Raw genomic sequence first — 12,796 nt, 5'->3', positions numbered from 1 at the left:
TCTTTAATGTTGAGTGTTGAATTGGTATCACTATTGCCATATTCGGTACTTTTATTTTGAATAAAGGTGTACCATAATGCTAAATGTAATTACAGGAGGTAATGGGAGAAATTGTTTTGAGTCAGTTTAAGAAGACGGCATCCAGCAGGAGATTGAATTTAATGATTGTTGCGTTCAGTCAGTAAATGAAAGTGGTCGGAGTAATCGTGTTATTGGTGTCTAGTAGATGAATGTGCTGTGGCTAGAGCGAGCAGGTTTTCAGAAGCCTCACACTAATGTGGCTTTCAGTTTTTCTGTTGTTCAGTCCAGAATGAAAGGAACATGTGGTGGCTGCTATTTATCATGCCAGTATCATCATATAAATAATGTTGATTAAAGAAAATGTGCGGGGGTTTGTGCGCGAACCTAAAAGCTGGCCCTTAAAATGCGAGTCAGACAGATGGAGTGCAGAAGAGCGCTTTGAGATTCTGCCTCATTTTGAGCTGGAAATGAGGTCTAGTGTAGCCTGCAGCGTATCTGCCTGCTTGATTATTGTGTGCGCGCGCAGGGTTGGAGGCGATTGGTGTATGCAGCGTGCTCTCTCTCTCTCTCTCTCTCTCTCTCTCCCTCCCAATCCTTCAAGCTACATTGTTTTCAACATAGCTCTAATTCCCAAATTCTCCCAGAGAGCTTTGCTCACACAAAGCAGCAGCGGTTATGTGTCTGCCCCCAGCACCAAACACGCCACTGTTCTGGCTTTCACTTCACTCAGCTCTTCTTTTATCTTTTTTTTTTTTTCTCTCCTCCCTTCTTCTGCCCACATGGTACCTGCTCTAAAGCAGCTGGCCTGTTTTGGGAGCCATGCATTATATATTAATGAAGTCATTTACCTATATTTGCATAAGTCCTGGTACTGTCTGCATTTTAGGGTGTAAGGAAGCTTCTTGTCTGCAGCATTGACCTTTTTTAACACTTATTTAAGAGGATATGTGGACAATGAGTTTAAAATGACCCAGTTGATGAATTGTTTGATATTTAAGATGTCCTGGTAAGGTCTTAAATTTTGATTTTGTTTTTATTTCACTATGTTCTTTTGAAACTAATGAGCTTTAATCCAGGTGTGCTTCTCTGTTGACTATTGCACACTTATCCACAACCCATAATCATATTTTCTGGTATTATCCTCTTCGGACACAAGGGAAAATGCTGTGGAACTTCGTGTACAATTGTACACATGTGTGAAGGGGTTAAAGCCCATAAATGGGTGAAGTAGCTTGTGGGGTGGGTTTGTTTGTTTTTTTTTTTTCTTTTTTGTTTCTTCCCGCCCCCTTTATTGAGATGCTGTTTGTAACCCTATCAGGTTCATCCAAGGTGACAACAGCAGCATGCCTTGGAACCAATCGGAAAATGATGACAGAGATTGGGGCTTATTGACAGTTTGGACAGATATTGATTTAGGGGAATGAAACCTCAGCACACATGGTTGAAAAATTAACTCCGTCTGCTCTAGGTAAAGGATATGGGCAATCAATAAAGGTATTAGTCTCAAATTGCTGTGTTCCACAGGCAGTGCAGTTCTTTTCACTCAGCATGCGGTGCTGAAATTTTCATTTGCATATATTAGGCATACTTATGTTTTTGCAGGCTTCCTGAAAATGATGAGCATCGAGACCTGTGTTCATTTTCCAGACTATTGTGAAGTAATGTTTATTTTGGTTCTTCCATGGACTACAGGGACACTTTCTTTCTTATGTTTGTTGCAGACTGTGGCTTGAATGTTCATAAGCAGTGTTCCAAGATGGTTCCTAATGACTGTAAGCCAGACCTGAAACATGTGAAGAAAGTGTACAGCTGTGATCTAACCACTCTGGTAAAAGCCCATAATTCCAAACGACCCATGGTGGTGGATATGTGTATACGGGAGATCGAATCACGAGGTGAGCGCTCCACCTTTTAAAGTCAGCCACGCTTCGGATTAACAGTGGATCAGTGCTCAATACATTCTAGAGTTCGAAATAAAACCGTTTAATTCTTATTCATATATCAGAATCATGACACACTAATATTACTCAGAACATCTATGTCCATGTAACAGAATATTTATTTATTTGTCTGCGTGTCTGTAATTGTGATAAAGTGGCCGTTTCTCATTTTGTATTGCTTTCAAGATTCAATAATGCCGTTTATTCCTTGCCAGTGGCAGTTTAGCAGCATGCTGTATTAATGAATGTCATTAACCAAATGGTTAATTGTTTGAATGGCTTTGGTTTACACTTCAAAACAACTGCTCCATTAGACACAGCATATGTTAAGTAATGTACAATTTTGTCTGATGTGATTTGAGATCACGAATGAATTTCTGAATAAAGACTTGACATTGAAACTCAACTCTGTTTTAGGTCTGAAGTCAGAAGGTCTCTACAGAGTGTCTGGCTTCAGTGATTTAATTGAAGATGTCAAGTTGTCCTTCGACAGAGGTATGCTTCCCTTTGTGCACATGGAACATGTTCGAAACGACGTCTCTTTCTTGTGTCCTCAGTTCGCTGCACTTACTTCTGGTGAAATGCAGTAATTACATATGAAATCTGCGGCATGCCTGTACACAGCCCCCCCGTGAATAATCCTGCTAAGTGTTAAACACCCACGTGTGTTCCCAGTGCAGCTTTTTTAGGTCACTCTTTGTCTAACAGTGGGAATGCTGTGTGTTTTGGTGCTGCCTTAATGTGAAAGCTGCACATTTGTGTGAGGATTATGCTCCATCTGCACAGAAGCGGCGTGTCCTCAGGAGGCCTCAGTTCTGGCAATAGATACCTCCAGTACACCCAGGACAAACGGACAATGTCAGAGAATGTTTAGCTGAGAGGTGAGATTTGAATGAGAGGGAGAAAAATACAGCTTTTATGATCATCTCCAAGTGAGGAAGAGCGTAGGGTTGTGATCTAACTGTCAGAGGTAGAAGAAGAAGCAGTGAGAAAGGATGGACCGAGATACAGACAAAAGAAGACCAGTAAGAGAGAGAATTGGGTTAGTGAGATGTGAAAGCAAGCAGGTTCTAACGCATAGCAGTGTCGGCTTGGCTTCTAACATCGTGATGAGAGGGACAGAAAGCCTTGAATTCCAGCTACCCCACACTAGTGCTGTCTAGTCGCTGCCAGGGTCATGTGACTTCACACAAAGCTATGCATGACAAATATCCCTCCATCCTCCATGGTGTTTGGCATCCTCTTATCTCCCCAGCCATATTTGTGGAAAAGCACTTTTTTTTTTTTCTACAGTGAACCCTTGATGAAGCATGCGTCACCAGTCAGTCTCTTTCCTGTTTTGTGTGTAGATGGGGAGAAGGCAGACATCTCAGTGAATACGTATGAAGATATTAACATCATCACGGGTGCTCTTAAGCTCTACTTCAGGGAATTGCCCATTCCTGTTATCACTTACGACGCATATCCACGCTTCATCGAGGCTGCCAGTAAGTCTTTCTCAGACACACATACACATTTACAGATAGCAGTGATAACTCAGTGTTTGCTCATTGATGTGTTTGTGTGCTGTGGATGAAAGCAGATATGCTGAGTTGCAATTCTGTATAACTGAATGAGCATCGCCACGATTTTCTCAGCACTTTATATTCAGCTGGCAATTCATATTTGATTGTATCTTATCTATTGGACAGAATACAGAAAAATGGAGTCTTGAAAACATTATATGTACACTACCGTTCAAAAGTTTGGGGTCACCCAGACAATTTTGTGTTTTCCATGAAAAGTCACACTTCTATTTACCACCATAAGTTGTAAAATGAATAGAAAATATAGTCAAGACATTTTTCTGGCCGTTTTGAGCATTTAATCGACCCCACAAATGTGATGCTCCAGAAACTCAATCTGCTCAAAGGAAGGTCAGTTTTATAGCTTCTCTAAAGAGCTCAACTGTTTTCAGCTGTGCTAACATGATTGTACAAGGGTTTTCTAATCATCCATTAGCCTTCTGAGGCAATGAGCAAACACACTGTACCATTAGAACACTGGAGTGAGAGTTGCTGGAAATGGGCCTCTATACACCTATGGAGATATTGCACCAAAAACCAGACATTTGCAGCTAGAATAGTCATTTACCACATTAGCAATGTATAGAGTGGATTTCTGATTAGTTTAAAGTGATCTTCATTGAAAAGAACAGTGCTTTTCTTTCAAAAATAAGGACATTTCAAAGTGACCCCAAACTTTTGAACGGTAGTGTAGTATAAAGAGGCAGCACGTCTCCGTCAGCCTCTGAATCAAGACGTTCATTAATAACCATCAGTGTCATGGAAAGCTTGTTCGGTTTTGTTTCTGTCTGTCTGCATCAATTTACTTATTTCCTTGTTTATAATATAAATGTGTAATAGAGCCTGTGTTTGTTTGTGGTCTCAGAGCTGACAGACCCAGATGAGCGTCTCGAGGCGCTTCACGAAGCCCTGAAGCAACTGCCTCCTGCTCACTGTGAAACTCTGAGGTATCTGATGGGTCACTTAAAAAGGTGAGGAACAAAATCCGTTACGTTTCTTTTCCTGCCATCATCTTTCCCATTGTGAAATCATATTGCGCCAGCCAGTAATTCTGACACATCATATGTTTGTGTGTGTGTTTATAGGGTGACCCAGAATGAGAAGGATAACCTGATGAACGCAGAGAATTTGGGGATCGTGTTTGGGCCTACTCTGATGCGTGCACCGGACCTCGACGCCATGACAGCACTGAACGACATCCGCTACCAGAGGCAGGTGGTAGAGTCTCTGATAAAGAACGAAGACATCCTCTTCTAACCTGCCCATCATTCCACCTCTAATATGAAGGAACAAGTTTTTTTTTGTTTGTTTGTTTGTTTGTTTTTAAATCATGGACTGCAGCTTATGCTGTGTTTTTCTTTTTGTGCAAAGACTTGAAACTGGATATGAAGGACCATTGTATAATGGTCCGTTCTTCCCACACCTGGTGGACAAGTTCTAATTGGTTAATTTTTTTGTTTGTTTTTCTTGTTTAATGGGCGTGGATTACGTACCTTAAATTTGCATGTCTTCCTCCCCATTTTTGTCGGGGCTTACGGTAACTGAGCGGTGGGACTCTGCAGAGCCAGTAGTGTTTATTTTGTGGCAGTGTAGGGGTTACTGAGGAATAAAAGCTAGCCTCGGCCTCCTCCTGCAGCATGAGATAAAGCTCGTGAAATCTGATGCGTCGTGACTGTACTTTTATTTGTCCCATGTATGTACACTAGTTCCTATTTGCCAAACGGGTTTTGTGTTTTGTGAAAACTGTAAATGTGAGATATTCCAGTGTTTTGTTTGTTTGTTTGTTTGTTTGTTTGTTTGTTTGTTTGTTTGTTTTTTAAAGTGACACTTTACCTGAAAAGCTCAAAGTAAAAGCTGCTTCGGAAGACGTTTAAGCAAGAAACTTCCATAAACTCCTAGTGGGCTTTATAGCTAACAGATATAGTACCAGTAACAGTCTGTATTAATGTGATGAAATCCTGCTTATCTCTGTCTTTAGGTTTTTCTTTGACAGATTAGATTTTGTACTTGCTGAGTTGCTTATGTCATTTTTGTATGCCCAGTGTTTTACTATTAGCTCAATTTTTTCCAGTTTTAAATTTGTACTGAATATTTCATGAATGTCATTTTACCAGCCGTTACAAATAGCTCTTCAAGTAAAGTGTCACTGTTGGGTTGGGGGTTTTTTTTTCCCCTTAAAAAACCTGACCTTTTTTTTTTTTTTTTTTTTTTTTTTTAATCATTTGTCTCTGCCTGTAATCTGCCTTTTTCCTGCAGTACCTCTTCAGATGACTCTCCAGAGGCTCTTCAGCTCTACTGATGAAGGACATTCCAATCTGTTTACTACTCGGTGTCTATCATAGTAGTCTGGCCTTTACAGAAATCTCTTGCACTCTGAACAGAAGTGGCGTGTGTTTTTGGTTGTAATGTTTTTGTATTTGTTTTGCTCATGGATTAATTTATTAAATGTCACTTTTAGAAATATGGAGCTTGGATTTTTTTTTTTGTTGCATGTAATATGCTGCGTAAATTCTACAAGCTTTCTATAGAAAACAGAGTAATGTTGTATTGGGGTACTTTTTTTTTTTAATCGATGCCAAGGCCATAATTAGCCTTTGCAAGCAGTGACCTTGATGAAAGGTCTTGTAGATACTGTATGTATAATGTTTGCATGTTTACAGTGAATATCTGACGATCTTTGTGCCTTGAACCAGTAAGCCCTGCGGCCAGCCGTCAATCCCGCTGATTAACATAGAAGCAACACCTCAGGCAGCATCCATCCCCCAAATCAGTGCAGTTGCTGGATACATACTGTATGCAAACCTCATGAGGAAGGATTCACATGTTTCATTTTTAATTACTGCTGAAGGGATGCCCTGCCTGCAGCATCCAAAATACTGTCATGACTTCTCATACGCAGTCAGTGTTAGTCTATTTTCAAACATCTTGCTTCTCTGCTATTATAATGCATATTTTGCTGAGTTGGGACATTCCCAAAAAAATTCCTTATCAGTGGTTCCAGACTGTCTGACCTGATTGTGATTCTGGTTTAAGGGAGAAGACTAACATTTATTCATTTCCATGTTAGAAGCTGGTAATTTTCTATAAAATCTCATTAAATTGCCCCATATTGTTCTGCCAGTTACCAATAAAAGCAGCAATCTAGGTTAGGTTATTAAAAGCCATGAAGCGTTACGAGCTCTGACCTGTTCCCTTATTGCTGGCTTCATGTCCATTTATTCTGTCTGCCACTCTGAGGCTGATCGATATGAACATATATTTTCTTTCTGATCATTTCTGAATTAACTGGTTTACTCATTGATTGTCTAACGCCAAACCTGACCTCATACAGATGTTATTCAGATTTGGTAAGTGTATCAGTTGAGATTTTCTTCATTAACACCATAGAAAGGACTCAAAAGATGCTTTTGACAAATATTGTTAGGATAATAATTAAATATCAGTCATAATACAATCCCTATCCTCAGCACCTTGACAACCACTGACATTATTTTTGATTTTCCAGTTTCCTTCTCATTCTGTGTTAATATGCCCCCTGGAGCTTTCTGCTGCACTCCATTGACTCCTGAATGAAGGCTGAAGCTTATGGGGGAAAAGTCACAGCAGTCTCATTTTTGAGAGAATGATTTATTGTTATTGTGCATCAGTAATCCATCTGTGTTAATACTACAGGGTGGTAAAGCTAAAAGCCCATTTCAAGAAGCTTGCTGCTGTGCTAATGTCACGGTGACTGAACATTCATCCACACACACACCTAATAACATACCAAATTAATTATAGGTCTGCTGTGCCTTTTCACACTAATAAATTGGAATGCTGTGTGTGACAGCTGATATAACTGACCTTTCTGCGTCGAGTACATATGGAATATCTATGTGCAGAGAGCTGTCCTATAGGACACTGACATACTAATGAGGACTGAAAGATTCAAGAGCTGAAGAGCTAAAAAACCCTCGCATAATGCATTCTTGACCTCAAATGCATCACGTTCTTCCATTATTTATTAATGGAATAGCCTGGCCTTTTTTTCCCTAATCTCTGCCCATTTAATCATTCATATTTTTAATGCCCTGAGAAAGGAACCGAAAACCTATTTACTTTATAAAACTCGCTTGTAATCGATGTCTAAGGACCTTTGTTGGAATCTGTCGATAAATGTTTTAAAATGCAACTTTAAAACGAACATAAAACATTAATAATAAAGATTTTGGGTAAAACATGAAAGAAAATCTTACGGAAGCTGTTCTTATGTAGTTGTATCCAACTTTCCAATGTCATTATCATCAATAAGTGCTTTGGTGTCATGGTGGATCCAGAGTCTATCCTGGAAACACTGGGCAAGAGGCAGGAATACACCCTGGATGGGATTCCAGTCTGAAAGACCAAATTATACAGATTTAACACTAAATTAACAAAAACGTTTGACTGAAGAATCCATGAAAGCATTTGGAATTGAGTTTTGAAGAAATGGGGTTTCCTTCATTTCTCAGCACTGGAAGCACTACGATGTAATTCTATATAACTATAATTGGTTTTACATAGCTATAAGGGATTTGAGGCAATTTAATAAAATATATGGTTTCAGTATCCTGGACCCACTGTGACTGGTCTCTGTATCTCTGAGATGACTGCTGGTTTTTTTGGGAGTAATAATTAATTTTGCCATATGTGAATGATGTTTTCTATAGGCTGAGAGATGCAGGAAGTCCATGCTGGTGCTTTACGTAGCAGAGAGGAAGAAAAGAGCATCAGGATGGGGTGTGTTAAAGGTTCAGAGACATGAGCAAAAATTAGGATAGAATGTCAGTGTTTGGACCGAGCTCTACAGGGATTATCCTGTATCAAGCTGATAAACTGATTTAGACTTGGGCAGCACCGGATGGGCTCCGAGTGTCTGGACGGGTGTTTAGTTGTGCCGGCTGCACACACTCAGCATGGCTGGGCTTTCAGAATGGAGCTCTCCTTTACCTCTGCTCTCTCTGTCAAGGGCGAACGGGTTTAATCCTGCCAGGAGAGACACATGTGGGACTGAGATTCAGGTGGCAGTGTGTGTGTGTGTGTGGTTTGGGCAGTGGGTGTGTGGGATACTGATCTCTCTTAATTCTGCAGTTGCCAAATCTGCCATTCTGTCTCTAAATAAGATGAATGATGCAGGGCTGTGAGTAAAGGAGTGAAGGGAGGGAGGGGAAAATGGGGTCTGCTGGAGCATGGAGGGGGTCTCTGTGTGGGGAAATTATTCCTGTCTGTAGAATGGAAGGTTGTGTCAGGATCAGCAGGGAAGGCTGTGGATCACCAAGGGCAGGGACTATTCAGAAAAGGCTAGCAATTCCATCCAGACACAAAATGTGTCTCTGCTTGAAAATCGTCTACAAACTGAATAAATAAAATGTGTTGGATCCTTCAGGAGACATCAGAACTGCTAGGAGGGATGGGCATTGAATTTGTGGATGAGGCAGGTGTGAAACCGAGAAAAGGCACAGCGATGTCAGGCTCAGCCATCTGGAAAAGTCAAATCCAAAGCTGTGGCCTCTCAGCACCGGCTTGTGAAAATGATGGAGTAGGTCATGATCTAATATAATAACCTCATGCTGACTAGGACTTTTGGCTCTAGTGTGAATCTAAAAATGTTATTTACAAAATTCTCACTTTTAAGTTGTATTCATACAACTCAAAGCATCCTGCTAATACAGTCATGCAAAACCGTGACCTGGAAGAGAAATAACATTTTCAACCGCACCTGATCAATTTTTTTCTTCTCATCTCATTATCTCTAGCCGCTTTATCCTGTTCTACAGGGTCGCAGGCAAGCTGGAGCCTATCCCAGCTGACTACGGGCGAAAGGCGGGGTACACCCTGGACAAGTCGCCAGGTCATCACAGGGCTGACACATAGACACAGACAACCATTCACATTCACACCTACGGTCAATTTAGAGCCACCAGTTAACCTAACCTGCATGCCTTTGGACTGTGGGGGAAACCGGAGCACCCGGAGGAAACCCACGCGGACACGGGGAGAACATGCAAACTCCACACAGAAAGGCCCTCACTGGCCACAGGGCTTGAACCCGGACTTTCTTGCTGTGAGGCGACAGCGCTAACCACTACACCACTGTGCTGCCCGTGGTTGAATTACTTTCGATAAAATCTGAATTAAGTTGTGAGAAATGGTACAAACACTGAGCCTTACCCTTATCCCAACTTTAAACATTGTATCTTTTCATAAACTTAAGCTAAAAAAAATCTAAATTATTTCAAATTATTTTCCCAAAGGAAGCCTAAATCATAGCTTGAGTGCTTTAAGTCTGTTTTTTTCTTCTTCTCTATTTACAACCCCAATTCCAAAAAAGTTGGGATGCTGTGTAAACTGTAAATAAAAACAGAATGCGATCATTTGCAAATCATGGAAACCCTGTATTTCACTGAAAATAATACAAAGACAACATATCAATTGTTGAAACTCAGAAATTTTATTGTTGGTTTTTTTTTTGGAAAAACATACTCGTTTTGAATTTGATGTCAGCAACACATTTCAAAAAAAGTTGGGACAGGGGCATGTTCACCACTGTGTTGCATCACCTCTACTTTTAACAACACTCTGTAAACGTTTGGGAACTGAGGAGACCGATTGCTGTAGTTTTGAAAGAGAAATGTTGTCCCATTTTTGCCTGATATACGATTTCAGTTGCTCAACAGTTCGGGGTCTCCTTTGTCGTATGTTGCGCTTCATAATGTCCCAAATTTTTTAAACGTGAGACAGGTCTGGACTGCAGGGCAGGCCGGTTTAGCACCCAGACTCTTTTATTACAGAGTCATACAGTTTTAATATATGCAGAAAGCAGTTTCACTGCAAAAAATGGCCTTTCAAAAATAAGAAATAAAAGATTAAAACAAAGCAGATTTGCTTGAATCAGGTGAAAAAAATCTGCCAATGGAACTAGTCAAATTTGACTTGGTAAGATTTCTTAAAGTAAGATGAAAAATCTAACCTGTTTTTCCATGAAATAATTCCAAAATTAGATTGGGGAACTTATTATGCGAGATCTGATTAACTCAAAATAATCAAAATAGTTCTTATAACAAGATTGTACTTCTTACATTTAGCCATTCAAGTCATTTTTATTTATTTCATTTTAAGGGTATTTCACTTAAATTCATGACAAAGTCTTAGCAGTAAAAACTGAATTTAAGGTAAATATACTAATATTAGGATTGTTAAATTCTACAACTAAGCATTGCTAGCTTAAAAGATTCTCCTTTTGTGACCTGTAATTCGTAAAATACTCTAGATATGAGACCAGAGGCTATCTTGAATCAAGTTGACGACACGTGTAGCATTGCAACAAGTTTATTTTTTTCCCATTTCAACATTCAAACATTAAAACATCTCTTAAGATTCCACTTCCCCAGGACCTCAGGCACCAAAAAAAAAAAAAAAAAAAAAATAATAATAATAATAATAATAATAATAATAAAGTCTACGCGTTTTGACTTACAGTGCTTACACAACGCCAAAGCAACAGTGCAGTGTATGAGGGGTTTACAAGATCAGGCACAAAAAAAAAAAAGTCTACGCATTTTTACTTACAGTGCTTACACAACGCCAAAGCGACAGTGCATTTTGGGGGCACTGACTATTCATGTGTACGAGGGGTTTACAAGATCAGGCACAAAAAAAACCAACCAAACAAACAAAAAAAACCCCACTGAACTTAACTCACAACATTCCAAAAAGACCTCACTAAAACGCCCTCCACTCACTCATAGCCTTTTTGAAGGCACTTGTCTGGTCTAGAGTATGTACAGCATCTAGAAGGACCTCACTCTGAATGACTGAGAAAACAGTCGCAGTAAACTTAGGATATGTAAGGTGGAGTTGAATTGTAATGAAAGATTCAAAGATTTCAGTAAAGTTCATTTATTCTCAAAACAAGCATACTTTGTGGGTTTTTTTTCTTGAAACAAGATGAACCGCATTTGACAAATGTCCAAAATGTACTTACTTGTTTTGAAAAAAACTTGTTTTATTTTCAAAGGTGCTCCAAATAAGACTTTTTCAAGACATTTTGTCTATACAAGATTTTCAAGATGGACTGTCTAAAAACTAGCCTTTCTAGCTAAATGAGGTTTTGCTTGTTGGGCAATTATGTCTTATAATAAGGGTGGCTAGATGTTTTGACTTGAAAATAGACAAATAAACTTCCAAAGATTTTTATTTTTTGCAGTGTTGGCATTGTCTTGCTGAAAGAAGGAAGGCCTTCCCTGAAAAAGAATTTGTCTGGACGGCAGCATATTGCTCTGAAACATGTATATATCATTCAGCATTAATGATGCCTTCCCAGATGTACAAGCTACCCATGTCATGTGCACTAATGCACTGGCTTTTGAAGTATGCACTAATAACAAGCCGGATGGTCCCTCTCCTCTTTAGCCTGGAAGACGTGGTGTCCATGAGTTCTAAAAAGAATTTCTGTTTTTGATTCGTCAGACTTTGGGACAATTTTCCACTTCACCTCAGTCCATCGTAAAAGATCTCGGACCCAGAGAAGATGGCGTTGTTTCTGAATGTTGTTTATATCTGGTTTAACTCGCATTTGTGGATGCAGTAATGAACTGTTTTCACAGACGATGGTTTTCTGAAGTGTTCCTGAACCCATACAGTGATTTCCACTCTAGACACGTGTCTGCTTTTAATGCAGTGTCTCCTGAGGGCCTGAAGATCACAGGCATCTAATGTCAGTTTTCAGCCTTGTCTCTTGCATACAGAGATTTCTCCAGATTCTCTGAATCTTTTAATGATATTATGTACCATAGATGATGTGATCCCCACATTCTTTGCAGTTTTACACTGAGGAACGTTAATCTGAAATTGTTGCACTGTTTGCCCATGCAGTCTTTCACAGAGCAGTGAACCCCTCTCCATCTTTACTTCTGAGAGACTCCACCTCTCTGGGATGCTCTTTTTATACCCAATCATGCTACTGACCTGTTGCCAATTAACCAAATTATTATTATTTTTTTTTAGCATTACACAAGTTTTTCAGTCTTTTGTTGCCCCATCTCAACTTTTTTGAAACATGTTGCTGACATCAAATTGAAAATGAGCATCTCATCTCATCTCATTATCTCTAGCCGCTTTATCCTGTTCTACAGGGTCGCAGGCAAGCTGGAGCCTATCCCAGCTGACTACGGGCGAAAGGCAGGGTACACCCTGGACAAGTTGCCAGGTCATCACAGGGCTGACACATAGACACAGACAACCATTCACACC

General features: G+C 39.8%; 1 protein-coding gene across 1 annotated transcript in view; it reads left to right on the top strand.

Annotated features, from left to right (window-relative positions):
• chn1 (chimerin 1) overlaps positions 1-5,967 on the top strand; it is a 91,345-nt gene extending 85,378 nt beyond the window's left edge. Inside the window, exons 9-13 of the mRNA XM_060930036.1 lie at positions 1,743-1,916; positions 2,379-2,456; positions 3,311-3,448; positions 4,392-4,497; positions 4,612-5,967. Coding sequence (XP_060786019.1) covers positions 1,743-1,916; positions 2,379-2,456; positions 3,311-3,448; positions 4,392-4,497; positions 4,612-4,783 — 668 coding nt within the window. The 3' untranslated portion in view covers positions 4,784-5,967. The remainder of the gene's footprint in view (positions 1-1,742; positions 1,917-2,378; positions 2,457-3,310; positions 3,449-4,391; positions 4,498-4,611) is intronic.
• The last annotated feature ends 6,829 nt before the right edge of the window (positions 5,968-12,796 follow it).

This window comes from Neoarius graeffei, chromosome 9, assembly GCF_027579695.1.
Source record: "Neoarius graeffei isolate fNeoGra1 chromosome 9, fNeoGra1.pri, whole genome shotgun sequence".
In the NCBI taxonomy this organism is placed as follows: Eukaryota; Metazoa; Chordata; class Actinopteri; order Siluriformes; family Ariidae; genus Neoarius; species Neoarius graeffei.
The sequence above is the reverse complement of the archived record's forward strand: the minus strand, read 5'-3'. Positions and strand labels throughout refer to the sequence as shown.